At 38.9% G+C, this 22,871-nt stretch overlaps 1 protein-coding gene across 7 annotated transcripts in view; it reads right to left on the bottom strand.

Annotated features, from left to right (window-relative positions):
• The window catches only part of LRP1B (LDL receptor related protein 1B), a 677,950-nt gene that overhangs the window by 320,218 nt on the left and 334,861 nt on the right, over window positions 1-22,871 (bottom strand). For all 7 annotated transcript variants that reach the window (XM_027695895.1, XM_027695888.1, XM_027695892.1 and 4 more), the window contains one exon: window positions 830-949. In XM_027695895.1, coding sequence (XP_027551696.1) covers window positions 830-949 — 120 coding nt within the window. The remainder of the gene's footprint in view (window positions 1-829; window positions 950-22,871) is intronic.

Below are 22,871 nucleotides of genomic sequence, written 5' to 3'. Positions count from 1 at the left end.
GCTACCGCTGGCACCATGGTGCTGGTTCTGGTGTTGAATTATGCTAAAAACAGCCTGGTTCATCAAACTTCAAACACACATCCTGCTTTTTGAAGATGGATGTGACAGATAAGCTGGTAGCTGGCCTGTAAATCTGTGACTAGCAGTCAATCATTTTTATACAGAAGTCCAGACTCCATTCATACAGGCAGGTTCTTCTGACATAACCCTGCTAGGGCTGTATGTGTGGAGACTCCTGCCTTGGGTGGGGTGCCCTCCAGGGACACTCCTGAGCTCCCCATAAGCATTGGCATGAGTGACATCAAATGTCTAGTTAATAATTATTTCTTTTTTGCTAGCTTTAATATAATTGCTTCAATAATTGCTTCAATATAGTGCAGTGTCCTATCTTATACTATACTACTAGTAGTTTTAGCTTTTATATTGTGTAGTGAATAATTCCAATTAAGATCTTTTGTCTGATCATTTGTAATAATAAATGATTCATTTTATATAAATATTCTCATTTTGTCAATTATTAAAACCTGCGGGACAAAAGTCGTTCAATCACACCTCTGTAATTCCTTAAATTTAAACTGTTGACATAATCCAAGGCTAAGATTGGATTCAGCCACACCTGGATTCCTCTCTGAGAAGGAGTTTAAAAAGCAAGGGAGTTCTTTCTGCACCTTGTGAGTAGACGGCAGGACTTTTTTAATAAATTTTGTCTAAGCCTTCCACTCCCTCCTGTAACAAACTGGCAGCCCACCACCAGCTCCCTGCCCCTGACAGCCATCAGGGAACCATCAGGATACCTGGGTGTTAATGTTATAGGGAATTTCTTGTTTACCTGTGCAGCTTCTTCCATCACTGCTTGTTTCATATCCCTCCCCACAGTAACACCTGGTGCCGTTCCTGGCAATGGCACATTTGTATTGGCAATTCATCTGTTGGCATTTGGGGAGCAATTCTGAAATAATAACAGAGTAAAATGTAACTAAATATTGTGATTATTCCTACATTGCAAACTTTAGAAACTTTTATATATATATATATTTTTATATATATATATTTAAGTGCACCACCACTATTTACATTAGCTGGAAATATAACACACACACACACTGTAAAATGCTCGTTATGAAAATTGCATTTCAGCAAGTTAATAAATGAAAATCAGCATTTTATTTCTATCAAAAGTTGCTCACAAGCTTATTATTGAAGTGTAGTGTTGCTCTGCTTAAACATCCTTATTTGCAGATCAGTCATTTTCAGTCAAAGCAATGATTTGGAATAAAAAAAAAACCACCAGTGCTGAAACGGTCAGATTTTAATTATAAAAAGCAGCCAAGGTTATGAGAAAGGTTTCAACATCTCTGTATTTCCTATTCCTCATATCAATTGATTTTCTAATTTTTTAAAGCTTGTTTTGATTTACTGATACACACATAACCTTCCCAGCGATCAATGGGAATACACTCTGCCTCAATAACATAACGTTGGACAAACCATGGACATTATATATGTCATTACTGCTGACATCCCTCATAGAACCTATTGCTTAAACACACATCATCAGCACAAGGCATGATGCTAACAAACTGAAGAAATATTGTAGAAATATAGACTGTAATGTTTTCCAGCATGGAAGAGCACAAACCAAACAAAACCCCCTCCAACACTTCTCAGCCCCAAGCTTTCTGACCCATTTCAATAATTTTGCTGATAAAAAAGCCAGTATTTTAATGAAGATTATTTTTCCCTCCAAGAAAATGAGAAAAAGATTGAGAAAAACAGCTCAAGGAGTTGCTCTGAGGATATTTTTCAAACCTGTATGCAGATGGATCAGAAAATAACCTGCAAATGGACAGAGAAAGTTTCTGCTACAGGGTTGGCTTTAAGTAACTGGGTATGACCTAAGGAAAAAGAGGAATCTGTATTTTAACATGTGGGCAGTTTTAATCTGTCTGATCATTATTCATCAAGTTCTACTTGGGAGTGGAATGAACATGAATATGAAGAAGAGTTTTTATAAGCATCTGAGCCCTGGAGCTTCCATTCTGGAACAACTGCTGTCAAAATAAAGTTGAAATTTCGGGAGAAAAGTGGATGTGGCTGCCACCCAAAGTTACTACTTACTATAATGCAAATATTCTAAAAAGAATGTGGTTTCATACAATTATCTCAGGGCATTCCTCAGGATTCCGTGCACCACACAACCTACAGACTGCCTAGAGGTTGATAAACCACACACTGCCTAAATATGCCCGTTTTCCCAGTGGTTTGTGGTATATTTCTGAGCCTTTTCTGCCCCTGTGCATAGGAAGATAATGTATTTTCTGGCTGTAGTTGCCTTTGTTAGTTTCCTGCCCCTAGTCCAGTCCTTAAATCTGCTACACCTTTCCAAGAACAAGTCCCACACAGAAAGTAAACCAGGGAACTTCCCTAAAGGCACCCTGAAACAGGGCTGCATGCTGAGATGCGGAGCTGGAGCCAGATGAGGTTTATTTTATTTTATTTTATCTGTTTATATAATGTCTATCTGAACAAAATCCACATATATGTTTCATTTTCTAAGCAAATGCAGATCAACAATCCTTTACAACCTATAATTTTCTTCCTCAAATATTTTTCTGATGCTGTACAGCCAGGAGCTCTTACTGGATGAGAACTATTTGACTCACAAACAGGACTTGGCTTGTTTGCACTCTTTCCATAATGGGTGCAGACAGCCAGCAGCTTAAACCAGGATAGTAGGACCTGCATACAGCCAGTAAAGCTGGAGAACAGCAACAATAAATTGGCAAGTGAGATCCACTGAGGGAAAATTAATAAATAACAGTTATTTGCTCATATTTTTCACAAAAACTGTTGCATTTCATTGATTTAAAATTATTGCAGTATCATGTGAGTGGCTTTTAACAACAAAATGGTTGCATTTTCCTTACAGTAAGTATTAAAAAAATACTTCAACAAGGGCATTTAGTGATGGGACAAGGGGAATGGCTTTAAACTGAAAGAGGATAGGTTTAGATTAGATTTTGGGAAGAAATTCTTCACTGTGAGGGTGGTGAGGCCCTGGCACAGGTTGCCCAGAAAAGCTGTGGCTGCCCCATCCCTGAAAGTGTTCAAGGCCAGGTTGGACAGGGCTTGGAGCAACTTGGGATGGTGGAAGGTGTCCCTGCCCATGGCAGGGAGTGGAATGAGATGAGCTTTGAGGTCATTTCCAACCCAAAACATTCTAGCATTCTATGACGTGGTGCTGAAGTGCTGTGGATAGATCAGGGCTTGTCTGAGGAGGTCTACTCATACTTCCTTTTCTTACACAAGTCCTTAAATTTGGTTTTTTGTAAATACTGTTTGATCCTACTGACTAATTAAAGAAATCATTACAAATTTTTTATCTCAAAAGACATGTTTCATGGCCCACTATCAAGAACCAAAATATCTTCTCTCATTTTAGCCATCTGAGAAAAGAATCAAGCTATCACTTGCCTGTAACATTGATTCTAACTGGAGGTTAACAGAAGCCAGCCAGGAATTCTTCAAATCCACCAGACATCCCCACAAAACCATTTAAGAAGCACTGTTGGCTGCCATATGTTTCTGACTTCAAAATAACAACCCACCCCGCATTTTCCATCAGATTATTTCAACGTATTTTGGTTTTTTATTGCCTGTGTGACAGTCACCTTCGGGCCCCAGAAATTTTTGCTCTTTTAATAATCTGCAAGGGAATCCTCAAGTGGAAAATCAAAAAATACAATGTAGAGGGTAAACAAATAGTATAGAGTAGAATAGAATAGAATAGAATAGAATAGAATAGGACTATTTCATTTGGAAGGGATCTACAATGATCATCTAGTCCAACTGCCTGACACTTCGGGGCTGACCAAAATATAGGGCATGTTATTAAGCAGCTGCCAAGTGGCTTTAATAAATAGAAAATTAAATAGTAAAAATAGCAAATCTACTTTCTATTTTACTAGCTGTCATACAGATTCTGAAAACCTTTGGAAGAAAACAGGAGTTTGCTTGCCTCTGGCAATGTTTGAAATATTGAAGGACATGCTGTGGAAGAACAGTGTGTACATTTGTGGATTGGTTAAGATTTGTAACAGGTTTCTTGGGAAGTAAGGAGGCAAAGAAAAATCATGAAGCAGAACAATGATATTTTTAAAGCTCCAGATAGGACATTTAAAGAGATAAAAGCCAGGGACTGTCATTTCTTGTCCTTTCTAAAATTCCACACCCACTTTGGTCTCCCTTTCTCGACAACAAATGGTTTACAAAGTACACAGGCAGTGAGGAATGAGCATCACTGAGCTTTTATCACAGCCACAGAAACCTCTGAATTTGTCAAAGCAAGGTATTTCTGCTGCAAGATTTAAAGGAAGAAGCTGCACTGAAAGAAACAACAGGAGAGAGCTTTATAGCTCTCAAGCAGACCCACAGTTCAAGACAAGGAGCTGCAGAGCAAGCCATGAGGTTTGCAGAAATACAGGGTAGCAGAAGTAGCTGTGAGTGCCTTTAGGATGATCTATTTTCTCCAAGCCCAGGGAGTAGTGACAATTCATCCAGCTCTGATTTAGGTCAGTTTGTTCCGTGTTTTCTTTCTTCCACAGGAAACATGAAGGGCAGCATTTTTTACTTCCCCATGAATGAGCCTCTCTAAAGTTGTGCTCCACATCTACCACAAAAGCCACCTGGCTTTCTCAAAGGCACCCATGTCAATCTTATGCTTCCTGACTTTCATATTCCTCTAACTCCCAGGCATCCAGTCCCATGGGAGAGTAGTCAGTCAGGCAAAGATGCTGCTGATCTCATCCCCCTAAAGTTATGCACTTTTGACAATGACTCAGAGGAGCTGTAAGCTTCCTGGACAAACTGCTCCCACAGGAATTCACAGTAATAAAATCCTGGTTTCGTTATTCCTTCTGTGTTCAATGAAATACACTGCTTATCATAGTTCATTCAAGATGAATGATGTAAGGCACTACCTTCTCTTGAATGGTTTTTTAATGAAAGGTTTTAAGCAATTGATCTCACTATCCTTTTTGTCAGTTCCTCCTGAGCTGACATGAGGTTCACAATAGGTTCACACCAGGTTCTCATGCTCAGATGTTCTGGCTGTTTCTATTAAGAGGAAAAGCAGTTCAGCTCGCAGTTTCTTAATACTGAAAACTTTTTTTTTGGCTCTTGGGCACTGTCGAACACTAGAACAGATTTACAAATATACCTGGGTTTTTTTTGTCTTTCCTCTCAGGAAAGACAACCAAGGCCAGGTTGTCTGGGGTCCCTACTGCTCAGGGTTCCTGAGCAAACTCATCTAGTGCAAGGTGTCCTTGCCCACAGAGGGGTGGGGTGGGTTGGAACGACGTGATCTTTAAGGTTTCTTCAAACCCAAGCCCTTCTGAGATTCTATGATTGTGTATAATTATATGAAAGCACACGCAGCAAAATGTCAGTATTTCTGAGCCACTTGCATGATAATAAAAACTTTTGGCTGTAGTGGGTTCCCAATTATGTTTCCTAAGTACATCTGTAATGTATAAGTCCCATCCTTCTCTTTTTGTAATGACAACATATACTGGAGACTACCAACAATATTTACTCTGAATTAAAATTTACTGATTAGGTAATGTTGATAACCTGAAATAACACAGAGCTGTTGTAAATAAAAGAAATTGGTTGAAGTTTACGAGTTGTAAGTGCAAGATAATATACCACGGGAATAACAGCAGAGCTTCTGTTGTCACTTCAGGGCTTTACAATTTGAAACAACAAAGGATCCTCGTCAAATAGTTCATCAGAGAGTGACTGTGAGCTACCAGTGCAGTGTTGTCTGGGAAAAAGGGAAACGCATCACTGAGAGCGCCGGGATAAGTGTTTCCCATAGAGAAAGTGTGGATGTCACGGCACAGGATGCTGGTGAGTGCTTCCCTTCTAGGAAGCAGCTGCTTGGAGCTCTGCACACCCTGATGGATATCTGGGGGATAAACTCAGATTTGAGCAGACTCAGAGAACAGCCTCAGGGATTAGCAGGGGAATGGAGAGCTGCAATCTGAGAGGAGACTGCAAGTTTTCGTGTTGATTAGCGCCAGGAGATGAAAATGAAGAGGAATTATGAGTGCTGTCTATGAATATATCAGAGGATCAACAGCGGGGAAAGAGACAATTTAAGCTAAAGGGCTATTGGCAGAAGTACAAATGAGTATAAATTGCCCATTAATAAATTCTGGCTGAAAATGAGAAGGTTCTTAGCTATTACTGTAATCAGGTTCTGGAACTCCTCTTTGAATGGGAACAACAGGGACAGAAAATAAGTGCATGCTTTTGACACGGATCATGATAGTTCTACAAAAAAAATATCATATAGGAAGGCCTCTGGAATACCAAAAATCATTTTCATGACCCAGGGGGTTCCTTCTACTATATTTCTCAAGCAACATACTACCTCGTGCTAAAACATAATTTCTGACTATGGAACTAAGATTAGTATTTTTTTTCCTTGTCTCTGAAACACTCCCAAAAGAGAACTTAGGGGAGCTTGTTACTGAACTAATCTTCTAATTTTACTCCATGCATACTCTTTTTTTTCCTCTTAAATATTCGTATTCCTTTTGGCAGCTTTGTGTTTCATAAATTTGCTTGATCTTATCACTGTGTTATTCAGTTTTTGTGATTCAATATTCATACGCTGATGTCTAGACTATTCTTATCACACATATGCTGTAAGCCTTCTTTTTCTTTTCTGGTTCATGTTCTGAGTTTTTGAAGTACAATCCTTTTACAGATTAGACTCTTTAATGTAATCTACACTTAGTTTTTTGTTTGTTTGTTATTGTTGATGTTAGAGACACAATATAAAGCTCTATGGTTTGCTTCTCTGGCAGAAAAGGTTGGTTTGATTGATAGAATTCAATTGCTGTGTTGAAATAATGCAGCATGGTTTTATCTTACATTTGATGGTCATTTTATTAGTTTTGACTATCATACCATAAAAAAAGAAAGACAAAACTGAAATGAACTTTGTCAGACACCTCAGTTCACAACTTTGTCATGGTAGATACACCCCTGAAAAAAGAGAAATGGAAATCAGAGAGTCCATGACATTATAGTTCTGCTATGGGTCACCTCAGTCCAATTCAGCAGAGACGCAGTAGGAGTCAAATTTTAAAAAAACCTACTCAATATATGGCAGATGTTCACCATTTTACTTAAATCAGTGAGAAAGGAGGGAAACAACACCAAGGCAAGAAAAACAGATTGCTTTTTGCCCTTAGACAAGTGCTTAGATGAATGTCCTCCACCTATTTTGTGTTTGCCATGGCTGGCCCAGGTCAAGCTGCCGCCTCCGCCTCCTCACACTATCCAAGTCACTGCTGCTTCCCAACTTATGGCCAGGAGTCCTTGGAAAACACATGTCAAATAGTTTTTACTAGCTCCTAAAATAAACCATCCACTCAGAAAAATAAGCTAAAACTGAGATATGTTAAAGACTCGGACACTTACAGATAGGGTCTGCAGCCAGCTCCCAACTGCCCAGCCCCAGGATCTGACAGCCAGCACAGGATTCCTGCATAATTCAGAGACTGGCTAACCAGAACCCAGAATGAAACTTAAAACTCTGCATCCTGAACTCCTACAGCAAGCCAAAGCACATTTTAAGTCCTGGGTATAACCACAAGGCTTTTCCTTTACAGAGCTTAGATGTCTAAGCTGTGACTGCTGTTGGGCAACTCCATTTCCTTAAACTCCTGAGGCTGGAGTGTTACAGTAATATTTCTAGGACAGAAGCAGAGAAAAGATGCTTGTGAATGGTGTTTTGTCCTGGATACCAGGCTGCTCCTGAATTTTCCATAAAATAGTTACTGGATAAAATGTATTAATAGATTGCTGTATTTTCACATCTTTTCATTGCTATAATCATCAGGCAGCTGAGCCATACTCTAATGTGCCCTCTCTGAGCCCACAAAACTCCCTTTTCCCCAACAGTATTGATTCAACATGAGAACTCCTGATGGAGTGACCGGTGAGTTCTATGGTTGATGGGCCAAGAACACTCCCTAGGCTGAAAGCACACCTGGGGCTCATGTCCCAAGCAATTGTTATGAGAACAACACTGTCGGGTAAAACCTGAGTATCAGCTTTTTGTCATATTATAATTTATAAGAAAAAGTGGCCTTAACTATACAGTGTCAGAGCTCACCCCCATCAGTAGGTGTTTCCACAGTGGGAAACCTTGGTCCACAGCTCCAAGTCATGGAGAAAGTTTTATTTGGAATAGAGCAGGTGCCTGCTCAAGGGGAACGCTTCTGAGCACGCTGGCATGTGGATTGTACTTCACAAATTCTACCTGATGTATCCCAACCCTTTATTGTATCTTTCTACCCATCACTGTCTATGTGTTGGCAATCAGGTGCTGAACAACTTAATTTAATATTTTAAATAGACATTACAATGTATTTGTCCATTTTATGATTACAAGAAAATTACATATCTTGTTTAATCTGCCTGTCAGTCTCCTCAAAACCAGAAGTGTCTTACTGTGATTATTGTTCAGGGAAAATGGGCACACTTTGCTGAGTAAAGTTCAGGCTGTTTGTGAGTAACAAGATATTATTTTGAAAAGAGATTTTTTTTTCCTTTTCTGTCATTTCTAACATAATGAAGTAAGAGAGAAGAAGGAATGTTGCAGGAAAAAACCCAAAGCTTAAATAAGCAAATAGAATCTTCCAAAACCATACCCCATTCAGCTCTTCTTTTCAGATGTGAGCATATCCATTTTCAAAATATTACCTAACAGTATCTCCCTACCCAGTTCATGGATAAATTTATTTTTCAAGGATGTACTATTGAAATTTCTTCCTGCCTAAATCTTGACCTACAATATTTGGCTGAGCTTCAAAACAATTTGTGTTATGTGGTGTTCTTCAACCATAGCATCACAAAACACTTTAAAAGATGAGATCAGCAGGTAGGAGTCATGTAGTGAAATATTAGCTTCACCTGTGGAAATGGCTCATTATTCTGACCTTTTGCTGTTTTAGTTACACCTTGGCTGCCATACAGAAGCATAAGCTAAAGAAAAGCTCACATGGGAAAATACAAACTGGATAAGTGATTTTATGACTGAAGAGAGTAATTTATCTGGGGTTTAACCTGGATACAAGATACATATTTAAAAGAACAGTTATCCTGCATATGAGAAGAATACACATTTATTTTATATAAAGCAGTTTATAGTTTTAGCTATTTTCATAGTACTGAACATATGCTTACTGAGGTACAGAGAATAATCACTAAATTAAGTGTGTCTAATGAGATACAAAACCTGATAATATTGCACATGTCTGTTAATAACCCAGAAATGAAAGCAGGGGCAAATAAAGTGTGTGAATGGTGATAACGACTGGCAGAATGGATAAACTACAGAGAAGTCCAGAAGTCAACAAGAGCAGATCACCTGGGCTTCTTAGTAGTCTGGACCTTGTTGTATAAAATGTATTTCCAGAATTAGCTCATGATTTCTAAGCCTTATAAGTAAATGTGCCTGAGGAATGCTTGGAGACCAAAGCAATAATTTGTGGTAGGAGCAGAGCAAGGTCTGGTGTGAAAAAGGTTCAGTAATGTTTTATGGAGGTAAAGGGTGTTAGGAAGGCTTTCAAGGGAAGCTCTGAAAATCTAAATGTTTGAGGAGTCTGTCCCTGATGAGGCAGGTCCCCTCTCCTAGGTTGTCCCCTCACTAAGACTTGCACTTTATTAGAGCTATGAACCCTAATCCCCTCACATCAAAAAATCTTTCTGGGATTCCCATCTGAGCTTAAGAAAACACTTGTTCACTAAGGGGGTGCCTGAACACCAGAACGGGTTGCCCAGACAGGTTGTCTATCCTTGGAGATACTCAAAACATGACTGGACATGGCTCTGGGAAACCTGTTAAGGTGACCCTCATTTTAGCAGAGTGTTCTTCACTTATATGGTCTCCAGAGGTCTCTGCCAACCTCAGGGATTCTTTGGACCCTACAGGCTGTCCCTTTCTTGCCAAGATCTGCTACCCATCTCTCCATCCTGAAAGGTACAGCAGGGAAGGCGCAGAATTAAACATCATCTCCAGGGGGCAGGTGTCAATGGAAGGAGAGTAAGCTCAAATGGAGAGCTGGGGAAGAGCTTTCCCTTCCTGTCTTTTCCCCTGGTGGTGGGAAGGCAGATTGGGCAGTGGCTGCCCCCAGTATAAGCTGCCATTGCCTCCCTCTCCCAGCTCCCTTCTAACCCCTAACTTCCCTTCAGCAGTCACACAGCTGGCAGGACACAGGGTGCTGTTTACCCTTGCACAGTAAATCTCCACTTCTTCAGGCAAAGCATCCAGCATGTCACCTTCGAGACTATTGCACTAGTCAGCTGTATACCTAGGCCATAAATAGAGCCAGCTCTTGTAGCTCAGTCCAACAAAAAGCAAAGTCACACATCAGGGATGGGAAATGAATACTGTGTTCACCAAATGAAGGAAAAAAAAGGGATTGAAATTTCATAATCAACAGGCACACAAATGTAAACTCCCAATGGTGATGTTCTGTGCTATCCTGCACATGCTGTTGTCAGACTGTACAGTTAACTTTTGGATGTGAAAAGCAGCAAGAGGAGGAGAAATAGCACACAGACAGGACTGATATGCCACACTCATCTAGTTCTTGCACTGGTTATTGCTTAAAACTGAGAGCAACGGGAAGGTCTGGACATTGTAATGGGCTGTACAAGTGCTCCTCATGAGCTTTGGTGTGAGGTCAAGCAAATTAAGTAACAGAGACTTCTGTCTGAAAGAGTAATTTTAGAAGAGGGAATACATAAACTTTCTCTCTGATGAAACAACATCTTCCACTTCAACTTCTTAAATATCACTTTGACCATCAAGTAGTTAAATGATCTTGTTGACTCTCTTATTTATATACTCAGCCTTATTTCACATTCTGCTTATGGTGTTTTTTAATATGCTCAAACATGCTGCTGTTGAATCTTTGCAACATTAATTTTTTAATAATGCTTTGTACTCTTTTTTCTAAAAATGTACATGTATGTGCACACATACCTAATTGTCAGTCTTTAAACATTTACTGAAGGCATTTTAAGTAGTCATTGTAGAAGTAATAATTTTATGCATTTTTTTTAAATACAACAACCTCTAACTAAAAACTACTGAGGGAGTCTCAGAGTGCTCTGGAAACATTAATTAATAATTGAAGTCCTGCAGTGTTCTGTTGTAATAGTTACCCACTCCATAAGTAGTGTAAGTTCACCAGTGACGCACACTTATACACACAATTCCACTCAGCTCACCTGGTCACCGGATAACAAGGACTTCTAAGTGGAAAAAGTCATACTTACTGTAGTATTATACACGTTTTCCAGTTCTACTTATGGGAAGCCAGCTCACAGTATGGCATCATCACTGTTCAAAGTCTCTCTTAAAACAGTCTCTTGTCAAGGACTGAGACACGTAATTTCCTCGTGAAGATCATCTCATTCAAAACCGACTGTTTTAAAGTCTGTCTACATTAGGCAATACAAAGTTCATATGAATTTATTGTATAGCATCATGCAACCTATGAACTAGGGAAAAACCCATCCAGCCCCCTAGACTTGTGTATGTCCAACTGGATTTCCCCACAGATTATGGGGGGTTCGTTCTGCAACCCATCCCTGCCTGTCAACTGAGGGGGATGGATACCCCAAGGACAACTGGTCTTCTTACTAAAGACAGAGGCAAAGAAAGAATTAAGTACCTCATTTTTTTCCTCATCCCTTGTCACTGTTTTTCCCAGCATGGCCACAAGTGCCCTGTGGAGTTTCAGAGCTGATGTGGAGAAGCCCCTGGACAATCAGACAATGTAAGGCAAGGAATTTGTTTGTTTTCACACATGGATTTATGCCAAATGTCCAGTCCAATGGCCTAGTAACTGTGCCTTAATCAGATATAGCCTGGCAGTGGGAATGCCATGTTCCCTGTATGATGTCTTAGTCCTCTTCTGGAATGACAATTTGCAGAGATAAATGACAAGTGTAGACTCTCTCTTCGTTTTGTTGCCTCAACTAGTGCTGTAGATATAATGGTGCAAGAGAGCTGGGAAGGTTGTGGAAGTTTTAAAACATTCCAGAGAGGCCAAAAGATTATTAATTTTCTTTTCCTGATGCCAGGGGGAGGGAAAAAAAAAAAAAAAGGAAAATAAAAGGAAAAAAAGAAAAAAGCTGGCATCTTTATTTACTTTGCTCACTTCTCAGTTATGTGGAAAAATATAATTAAATCATTCTGAAATCACAAAAGACACCTATAATAGCTTTTCCCAACGCCCAATTTCATGCTTCTTCATGGAAATAGTAACTCAGAAATTGCTTCTCTTCATGATTACAACTTCACTTGACAGATAAAATTCTCAAAAAATTGCCAAGCAGAAACCTCTAACTCATGAGGCAGTGCCTTCCTGGAAACTCAGCCAAGGACTTGGAATCAATTATATAAAGGGATTGAATAACAACAGATCCCAGAGAACCTAACTTGCAATTCAGTAACTGAACTTTGTTCGTGTGCAAACTAAACTTAGTGAAGGATAAGAGAGAAGACTTTAGGCTAGAAATGAAATAAAAACTGGTAGCAAGGGAAAATTATACTGGAAAAATAAAATTCTTATTCAATTCTTGATTCTTTTTTCCTGAGAAACAAACATACATACTTCTGAACCGTGGCAGGGGCTAGAATAAGTGATACACTTCCTCACAAACAAATGTTCAGTCAGCTAATGAGGCTGAACATTTAATTTTTTCCCTGCAGCAAGCAGGGTTGGATTGCAAATTGGTTTCTGGAGTGTGTTTGCCCCATTGGAAGCACACAATTCTTGAGAAATTCCAGTTGGAGTTGTATTTTGTTGCTGGTGTTTGGAAAGAGTCACAATTGCCAACTCTCAAAGTAGTGCTGAAGTGGTTTCCTTAACAGCTCATCCATCAGGGTGTTACAGAGAAGCCACGAAATAAGAACCCTCGAATCCTAAACTGTGATTCAGACCTACTCCCCCGATGTCTGGGATGACACACACGATTTTATGTTTGGGGATTTGATGCCATCTCACCTTGCATCCAGCCAGGATTGCTCAGCAGCAGCTTTTCTGGAAGAACCAAATACACTTGGAGCACCAGCTGAAAACACGGACAGTAAGAACACTGCAAACTATGGGAACATTTGCTGCCATTTTTGCCATGACTCATCTTTCCTCTTTGCTTTTCTTATCTTTTACCCAACTAAGGAGCCTTTAGCCTTTGGCAATGTATAATTGATTCAGTGTGGCTGAGTCTGAAAACAACAGAAGCCCAAGAATTGCTTTTCATTCATTGCTTCATTTAGCTCAAAGTCAGTGATCTACACAGTGCAGCAACTCAAAGCTGTGCATCCTTATTGCTAGTGTCATAGGCACACAAAATATATACAGGAAAGCTGAATTTTACTGAATATTTTGCATAGGATGATGTAATTAGTTATTTGTAATTGTAAATTCCACAACTGTTGTTTCAGGACTTTTTTGCAAAGCCTTCAAGTCTCTAGAGCCCAAAATAAAACCCTTCCCTTTAGCCCATCCTGTAAATTGAACAACTGGTGAGCAAAAAACTCCACTGATGAATCCTGGAGTTTTTATGGTCAGGTAACAGTTACTTATATTTTTATGTAGCTGTAGGCACCTTCGAATATACAGAAAAAGAGAAATGCATTTTTTTCACAGGAGATGTCATTGACACATTTTACTAGTGGGGATAACATAAATAAATGTCATTTTCATAGCCTGCCCCTTTACCTTCATTGTGCAGGGCACAAGAAGAAAAGCCTGATAAATAGGTTAATAAAACATGATGTAAAAATTCTCAATGCCAACTCCAGCATTCCAGAGCCTGAGATTGTTAGAGGCACAGCTGCAAGGGTAACACCAAAATGAGTGACTCAGGTGATGTGCTTCAGAGGTTAAACTGTACCAAAAAGATCAGCCCTGTTTCTAGCTCCTGTGAATAAATAAAGGAATTATCATGGTATTTACACAAAGGCTTCATGTATTGCTTCAACATTTAGCTACTACATTCTGGCACTCTAAAAGTTAACCTGGCTCTTCCCTCGTTTCTCAAGGGAGAAAAAAGGAAAAGGAGAGGGATAAAAAAAGAAAGCATCTGTTTCCTTTTTCTCCTGTATCCTGTTCTAAAGCTTCTGATTATTTTAGAGAACAGTCCAACTGTGCTGAGGGCTTGGCTTAAGACAACGAATACTGCACAGATTTGGTAAGGATCACTGCTTCTCTCAAACTCTGCTTTGATACATTCTCTCCACAAAGTATGGTAAATTTCTAGTATCTCTCAGTGTAGTTTTTCACAACTTCTTCAAGTAGAAACTCAGGAGATGGATGTAACTCTAGTTGCTCTTGGCTCATTCCAAGTTTGTCAGAGAACCTCATTGTTTTCTTCTTAAGGAACTATTATGCTCCACCTTTGTAAGACTCAGGAAGCAGAGCCACCAACATCCAACTTATGAAGGTAATACAGAAATGCATCACCTTACTTTATATTTGTAGGTATTTTTTACATCTCAGAACGGATTTTTGTGAGATTAAGATTACTTGGAAGTAAAATTATTCAGTTTAACAGTGTAGCATTGACATTATTGCAGTACTGTTATCTCTGTGTCCTATATAATTAAAATTTAGATTTATAGTTAACAGCTCTAAATAACTATTTGTAACAATTTTTCATTCAAAAATATTGTTAAAATACCTTTAATTATGTATATACCTTAATTATATTCTATGTAGGAAATACAGAATAAATACTGTAGAAAATAAAGTATTTTTGGAATTTCTAAGTTACAGGTTTCTCATCAGAATATCAGAAGTTACTCATCAGAAGATAAAACATTCATTAGGAAAAACAAAGAACAGGTTCATTTGCTTCTCTTTAAAGGCTTCTTACAAGAGACCGCTGTCAGCATGCTGTAAATTTTGTGTGTCATTTGAAGACTTTCATAAAGAGTTGTGTTTTTCCCTCATAAAACATGGGTTTGAAATTGGAGAAAATGTCTCACTATTATCTTCTCTTGTGTAGTCTTGACCAGATCAAAGAACAAGAAGCAAACCTTCCTCCTGAATCACATTTGTTTGTTGGTAGGTTACTGGTTATGCAGTCAAAGAAATCTATAGCAGCTTTTATCACTGAGTAACAGAAATCTTTCAGTGGAAGAACTCTGAAGGCAGGAAGCCTTTTACAACTGTGGAACACCTTTAGTTGGGATTAGATGTTCTTTTTGCTTGACTTAGTAGCAGAACTTCTTAGAGGATGCTCAGACTTCAAAGAGACTCTTTCTCCACAGAGGTAAGTACTCCCATCATTTCTAGAAAATTCAATCAGGAGTTTGAAGAGCTATTACAAGAAATACACTGTTATAGAATTAGCTTTTTCTCCTTGAAAATTAATATAAAAATAAAAAGAGGATACAAGCATCTTTCCTACAGTATATTTGTTTTATTACTACTGGACTTGTGCCTGGAAAATTATACTGTTTACACAGTAGTGATAGCTACTCCTTATGGACTCATGGGAAGAGATACATTCAAATGTGTTTATAAAACATCACTGAAACAAACTTAGGTCTCAATTATATTCTTGCTACTCCCTGTTACTTAGCCTAGTAAAAGCTTATGTATACCCAAAGTTAAAGATGAGATTGGAGTAGCCAAGAAAAAAAATAAAAAGGAAAGAAAAAAGTCTTTTTTTTTTCCATTTATTTAGTGACTTTTAATAAAGGCCATTAAGTACATGAATATCAGAATGATCTGTAAAGAAAAAAATCTGAACAGATGATTACTTTGAAAATAAAATTAAAGAGGGAATTAAAGAGGGAATGATTTAGAGTAGTTGCAGTATAATTAAATTCTCCATGAAGAAAAGAGATGTTGAAAATTAAATTGGGAAAGCATTTGCAGCAACAGCTCAATTTAAATATGTATACTTCACTTCCTAATTCTACTTAAATTTGGAAAAAAAATTGGCTTTATTTTGCAAAGTCTATCAGCACAGACTAATTCCCCCCCCCCTTTTCCAAAGTACTGAACTGCCTTGAGACTACACAGAAGGTGCCAGAATTGATCAGTCCATCACAGCTGCCAGGTAAATGAAGGAGACTGTCCATGTCAACAGCAAAGAAGCCCAAAACACACAATTTTGGAGGGATTAAGTGATGTTTATTATTTCTAGGCAACTTAACTCTCAGATACTGCTTCTGAGCAGCAGATTGACTCCCAAGCAGTTTGAGTTTCAACTCTGCACCTTGAACTAATTGCTGCTGCTGCATCTTTGTATCTCCTGCTTTCTTTTGCCCACAGTTTCTTTTGGCTGAGGGTCATATTTTCCTTCAGCTACCCATGGCAGCTGCTGAAGCCAGACCAGTAACTGAATTATTTTGGGTTGGTTATATTTATATAAAGTCACAGAATATTCTGAGTTGGAAGGGACCCACAAGGAGCATCAGAGCCCAACTCCTGGCCCTGCACAGGACAACCCTGAGAATCATACCATGGGTCTGAGAGCATTTTCCAAACTCTCTCATTATATATATAGACACACACACATACTTATAATGTATATATTTTCATTACAGAACACAGTAATACAATATTATAAGATCATTATAATATTATAAATAACATGTAACACTATATGTAATATGTTACATGATGCACATTATACATTATATTTTTATATTGGTCCTCAAGGACATTACCTGGACTGCTCTTTTCTGCATGTGTGTCAATAGACAGGCCTTGATTTCAGCCCAGGATTGGAGATGGAGTCTAAAAACTTACAAATTCAACTTCTGATACAGAGTCAGCTACTACTTGTTTTCAGCAACAATCTGTTAGTTGCCAAACCAAATATAAACAACAGTGACAGACCTCAGGAGTTTGAGATTTTTTAAGGAAATAATTTGTTTCTAATGAAATATTTCATGTGACCTAGTTCCTAAATTAAGTAGTTGAATTTCAGGAGCACTGACCATTTTTCAGGTCCAGCTGCTGGAAGGAATTGACTCAAGGGGAGTTTATAGCTGTTCACCATAGCTCAGGAAAACATCTCATTTTTGCATCTAAATCTGAATTTAAGTGATTAATTTAGCTACTACATCCACAAACAAAAAATTATAGCCCGCTGAAACAAGCAAAGTTCATGTTTATTCAGGTATCTTTTGCAGCCCCATCAACTTTCAATTGTGCTTGGGTTGAAGAAATTTTAATATCCCTGTCTAGGGGAGGTTTTTACTTTTCCTTTCAAATTCCTGGGTCTTGTCCTTGCAGTAAGAAAGTTTTTCCCTCTTCTTGATATCTCCAAGTTTTTAATTTTGCTGGATGCTCCTCATTTTCTATCCCTGCAGCACACTACCAAAAGCTCTCCATTCTGGACATGCTCAATTATTCTTCGAAAAGCACCATATTCTACTTCTTCCAAACTTTTTCACTGCTCTCAGCCCAACATACAGAATAAAGGATATTAGAAACAAAAGGCTTTTCTTTCAACTGACTCTAACAGACATGGTTTCTCCAGCTAAAAAAAATAATACCCTTACTTGCATAACTGTGAAAAACAATTCCACTATCACATTTAAAAGAAGAGAAGTTTCAGAAGGCAGAAAAATATTATTTTGCAGCATTTTTCCTCTCTCATTTTTATTGATGAGGTTGTAGGGCAAGTCAAAATAGAAAATTCATTATTGAAAACTCCCCCGTTACCTGACTACACCTGTACAGTTAATTGAAGCAAGTCAATATACGTTAAGCCTATAATGTATTTTTTTGTTCCATGTTTTATTGACTACTATGATTGAACTCCAACCACATCTGCCGCTGGCCTCCCTCTAGCAGCTATGGGACCTCATCCCTTCAAGACAAGTGGAACCACCAAATAGTTCCATCCTGCCCTCACCTGAGGCTTTGCAAATGCCAGAGTTTTCTCGGAATGTGACAGTGACATTTCAGAGCAATGAGGTGGCATTAACTACCATCTCCTGCAGCAGCTCTTTCACAGTCCTTCCACACATCTCTGCCCAGCTCTCACCAAACTCAGGAGGAGAAGGCAAATCCAGCATCCTGCAGGGGTTAAACTTCAGTTCACAAGCAGCTTTGGTTGTTTCTTTGGTGTAGCATTACTACTTGTTCTATGTGTCTTTCTTTTAACATGAGAAAATTTGTTCTATGGATGGCAAGAAAAAAATTGCTGGTTTCCTACTCCAATTCAGGTGCTAACTTGCTTTTTCATCTCTGTCATGTTTCACTTTCCTGAACTGATCCCTCCATCCTGTTGTTTTGTGTTTGTTTTTTCCCCCCACAGTTAGTTATATAGTCCATCCATCCATCTATCTATCTATCTATCAATCTATCTATCTAAATATAGACATATATGTAGTATCCTATAATACAGGCATGCACCATATTCAGGAATATGGGATAGGAATCACCTAAATTTTAAGTGAATACAGTAGCTCACAGGATTAATCTGCATTAGGAAGACAGAAACAGGGTTGTTTGGGTTTTGCCTTTGGGGGGTTGGGTTTTTGGTTTTTTGTTTGTTTATTTGTTTGTTTTCCTGAATTAACTTGTGGCATAAAATATCTAGAGGAAATCCTCATCTCTGTATACCACAAAGCTATACTCTAATGACCTCAATTACAAAGGAATGTCTTTTACTTAGTCCTACACTACACAGTGTAACTTCAGACCCGTGGTACAACATATGGTGTGGTTGTACTGTGTGAAAGCAGCAGTTTCAACACAGTTTAATTAGATGAACATTTGAATATACATAAATTCATCCATACATATTTAACACACAGCTTCAGAACTCCTTCCCAAGCTTTACTATCTCATGCAAAGTCAGCCTTACATTTGCCTGATGGAACCTGCAACATCCAAGGAATCCTAAGCCAGAACACAACCCAGCATCCTCACAGTCACATCCAGTTTCAAGTGATGTCCTTTAAGTAGCTGATGAATGGTCATTATTATAAAGATGTCTATAAGACAAGTCTATCAGAGAAGCCTGAATAAAATAAAGACTTCAAATACCATTAAAATTAATGAATTAGGTCAAGTCAGGTAATTTATCACCTGTCTGAATTGGAATCCAATCTGCAGCATCCTTTAAAAAAGGACACATTCAGATGAGGCAGTGTGTGAACAGGGAAGTTCATAGTGAAGATAATCATAATTTAAATGAGAAAATGTCTGCATAGTTTTAGCAAAGTCTGACAAGTGATTCTGTGCAAAAGCAGCATGGTAAGCAAAAGCAAATTTCCACAAATTAATTTGACCTTGATGAAAGGCACATATTTTTATCAATCAGACTTAACAAATATTGACTTTAGGCATTAACCAAAGACATACATAAACATTCAGGTTGTTGAAACAGTTGTCAAGTTCATTTTCCTTCTGAAATCACAGTTTGCTGATAAAGATCAAGCTGAACTTAACCTCTTAAAAAAAACCCCTGTGCTGCTTTATAAAGCAAGAGTCGGCTGGATTAGTCTTCTCTGCCTATCAACTGCTAAAAAAAGATGTGTCACACAGACAGACTGAAATCTAGAGCCAGAGTGCTGACTAGGATACACATATAAATGAAACTTGGTATAACTATAACCACAATTGGCCCTGTGCCCATGGCCCGTCCTCCTACAGCAGCACCAGCTGGAGGCTGGGGGGGACTGGGGAGGGCACTTTTGCATGTAACTATCCTTTATCATGGAGGTTTTATTTCAACAGGAAGGCCAGAAGGCATCGTGCTTCAAGGGGCATGTTATGGGGCACCAAGTAGAGACTTGCTTAAGAAAAGAGTAATACATAGTAACTGTTTAATTTTCCAAAATCTGAGAGCTGAAAAGATGCTTTAATGGTACTTTCTCTTCTTCGTTTTTCGTGGAGGAGGGAGGGAAGGAGAGGAGCTGCTGTACAATTGTGCTGTCTTCTTTCAAGTCACTCCACCAGTAGCTGAATGAAGAATCAACCCTCACTCTGAGAAAAACAAGATTCCCAACACATTTCCTGAGCAAAGCTTGCCCGTAGAACTCGTTGAGGAGGTACAAGACTTGTAGTGCTAAGTGGGGCAGGAGCTCCAGGCTAACGTTGGGTGACCCTGCAGGAAACACTCCGTGCTTGACAGCACCAAGAGCTGTTGAACTTCTCTCTCCTCTGAGCCCAAAACCTTCTCTGAACTGTCAGATTCCCTGAGAGAAAGGAAGCAGGGACCAGCCAAGCGTTTGCAAACATTCCGTAAGGTGAGCGTGAGATTAGATTTGAGTGCACAAAGGATTCTCTGTACCAAAGGATTCAGGCATCTATTCTGTGTCATATTCAGCCTTCACCAAAGAAACACCTTGAGGCACTTCATGACTATGTTGACATTTCAATTATGCTGCATTTAAATAGATTTGATTGTGCTGAGTCTTATTCCTTCCTAAAATACTTCCCCTTCTAAATATAGATTTACAAAGTTATTTACTGAGTCAATTTCTGACAGGGAATGTACCAAGAAAGCAGCAAACCAGAAAGTCACAGTATTTGCCTCCCCTATTTAGAAATTCTTTCTGTCTCTCCATCCTTTTTCATCTGCTCCATGACTGTAGTCTGTGCAGAGAGAGCACTGCAAAGACTGAAGCAGAGCTCTCTAAGGAATCTTCAGAATGGATTTGGCATGAGGAATGGCAAAAGAAGATTTCTTTTCTCTGCAGCCTCCTAGAACTGGCTGTAAAACAAGCTGGAGATCAGCCTACCTGCTGGAGTGGCCAAAAGGGCCCAGGCCAACATAAGAAATCCTTGAACAGCCTAGGAATGAAGGGCTGTAAGTAACTCAGGGAGCTACTCAGCCAACCAAGTGCACCAATATTTCTTCCTCAAATATTCTCAAAGCCTACAGGAAGCAATAGAAGCAAAGAACTGGCAGATAAAAATTGCCTCCATAATTTAGCAGCCTGTCTGTAATGACTGACTTCTCCACAATCCTGGGAAACGTCAAAGCCTCTGCCAGCAGAGTTTGCAGAGCTCCCTTAAACAGCTCATGCACAGCCAGCCCTCAGGAACCTGCAGGTTCCTAAAACATGTAACAGCTTCATTCTCTTTGAAAGAAGAAATGAAACTAAGAGTCACTTAAGTTTTATAAATGTCTCCATCCCACCTATTCCTGCTTAAAGAAAGTGACAGTTGGCTAATTCCTGACTCTCTGGGTATAAAGGTTTTTCCTAGCACAGGCTATGCCTCTCTGCTGCTTTAGCTGTTCTGCAAGTGACAAATGTTACAGAGCCTGAATACTTCCCTACTTGTATATTTAAGATTTGTACTAACTGCTGTTTATCCAAAGAAAGTAATGGCTTTGAATCCTGATGGAAATTATACCATGATTCTGGCCAAGTTTTTACTGAATCTGGTTTTATGAGGAAGAATAAAACAAGTGTGCAGAGCCATTCAGCAACTTATACTGCTCACTTTTTAATACACCTGGAAATATTTGAGGGACTGTGAAGGTGATCTCTTGAGAATATATCCAATACTCACTGTTACCCTTAAAATCCCATGCTGAAACATCATTGCCAAAAATAGCCTCCTAAAGGTGACACTTCCATAAAAGATGTCACAAGTTGCAGCAAGAGCTGCGGGAGTACATAAGCCATCTTTACAGTGCTACTGCAAATTCATTTCATGTATTCCTTTTCCTACTTGGTACTCCTTTTCCTATTTTGCAGGAAGTTTTTATATTTGGAGAATATTTTTAACATATGGTTATGCATGGAGCTTGCTTGAAAAACCTCATTATTACATGAATGTGAAAGATATCTACAAAACAGTCAGTTTGGTCCTAAAAAGGAATCTGGAAATCAAAGAGAGGGAGACCAGTATTGTACACCATGATGTTATCTCATAAGAAAAAAAGTGTCCAAGTCCAAGAAAGCAAGTATTCCAACCAAAAATATCATTTAATAAAAGAAGCAAAAATGTCACCATTTCCCACACAGCTTCATATGAAGCAGGTAATGAACACAATGAATGTTAGCACAACTACTCATGAAAGAGCTTTCATTTGTGTGTTCATTTTTAGAGGTCAACAACATGTAAAGCTATTTACAGACAACCTTATGCCCACATGTCTTTGGGTGGTCAGTGTAGAAGTGTTTTCTCACCAGCTGCCTTTCCCAAAACCATTCCTACACCGACTGAAAGAGGAGAGACAACGGAAGCAGACTCAGAGAAATCCTGTGGAAAATTCCCTGGAGGCAGGCTGTGCCCAGCCTGGGCTGGTTATTTCTAAACAAGCAATATTTCTAAGCAGGCAATATTTCTAAACAGGCAATATTCATCTCTCACCTGCTCGTCCAGAGTGCAGCAGCTCCTCACAGCACCAAAACCTGCCCAAAATACGCAGGAGTGACAGGTCCCATCTCCTGAGACCTTCTCCCAGCACAGGCACAGAGATATCTGCATGTTAGTGAGCTAACCTGAAGCCACCTTAGGCACATTTTCAAACTCTCAACACCATCATCAGATTTTATTGCAGCATCTCCTGAAAACCAGCTTTTCAGGACAGTGATCATACGGTGCTGCACTGATTTGTGCTTCTGCACACAGCTGAGGCTCCAGACCTCATTCAGATTTTGAGGAATATCTGGCTATCAGTAAAAACCTAAAATCCTATGGAATATTTGCATGAAAATTATTAATAATATTATTATTATTATTATTCAGGTGACATAAAAGTTGTTGTGGGACCTAGAAGTGATGCTAATTTTAGGTCATACTGTCAACTGCAGTGAAAAGCTTCTTTCATTTTATATTTTA

This window comes from Neopelma chrysocephalum, unplaced genomic scaffold (genome assembly GCF_003984885.1).
Source record: "Neopelma chrysocephalum unplaced genomic scaffold, ASM398488v2 Primary Assembly neopelma1_103b, whole genome shotgun sequence".
NCBI lineage: Eukaryota > Metazoa > Chordata > Aves > Passeriformes > Pipridae > Neopelma > Neopelma chrysocephalum.
Note: the sequence above shows the minus strand (reverse complement) of the source record. Positions and strands in the feature narration are given on the sequence as shown.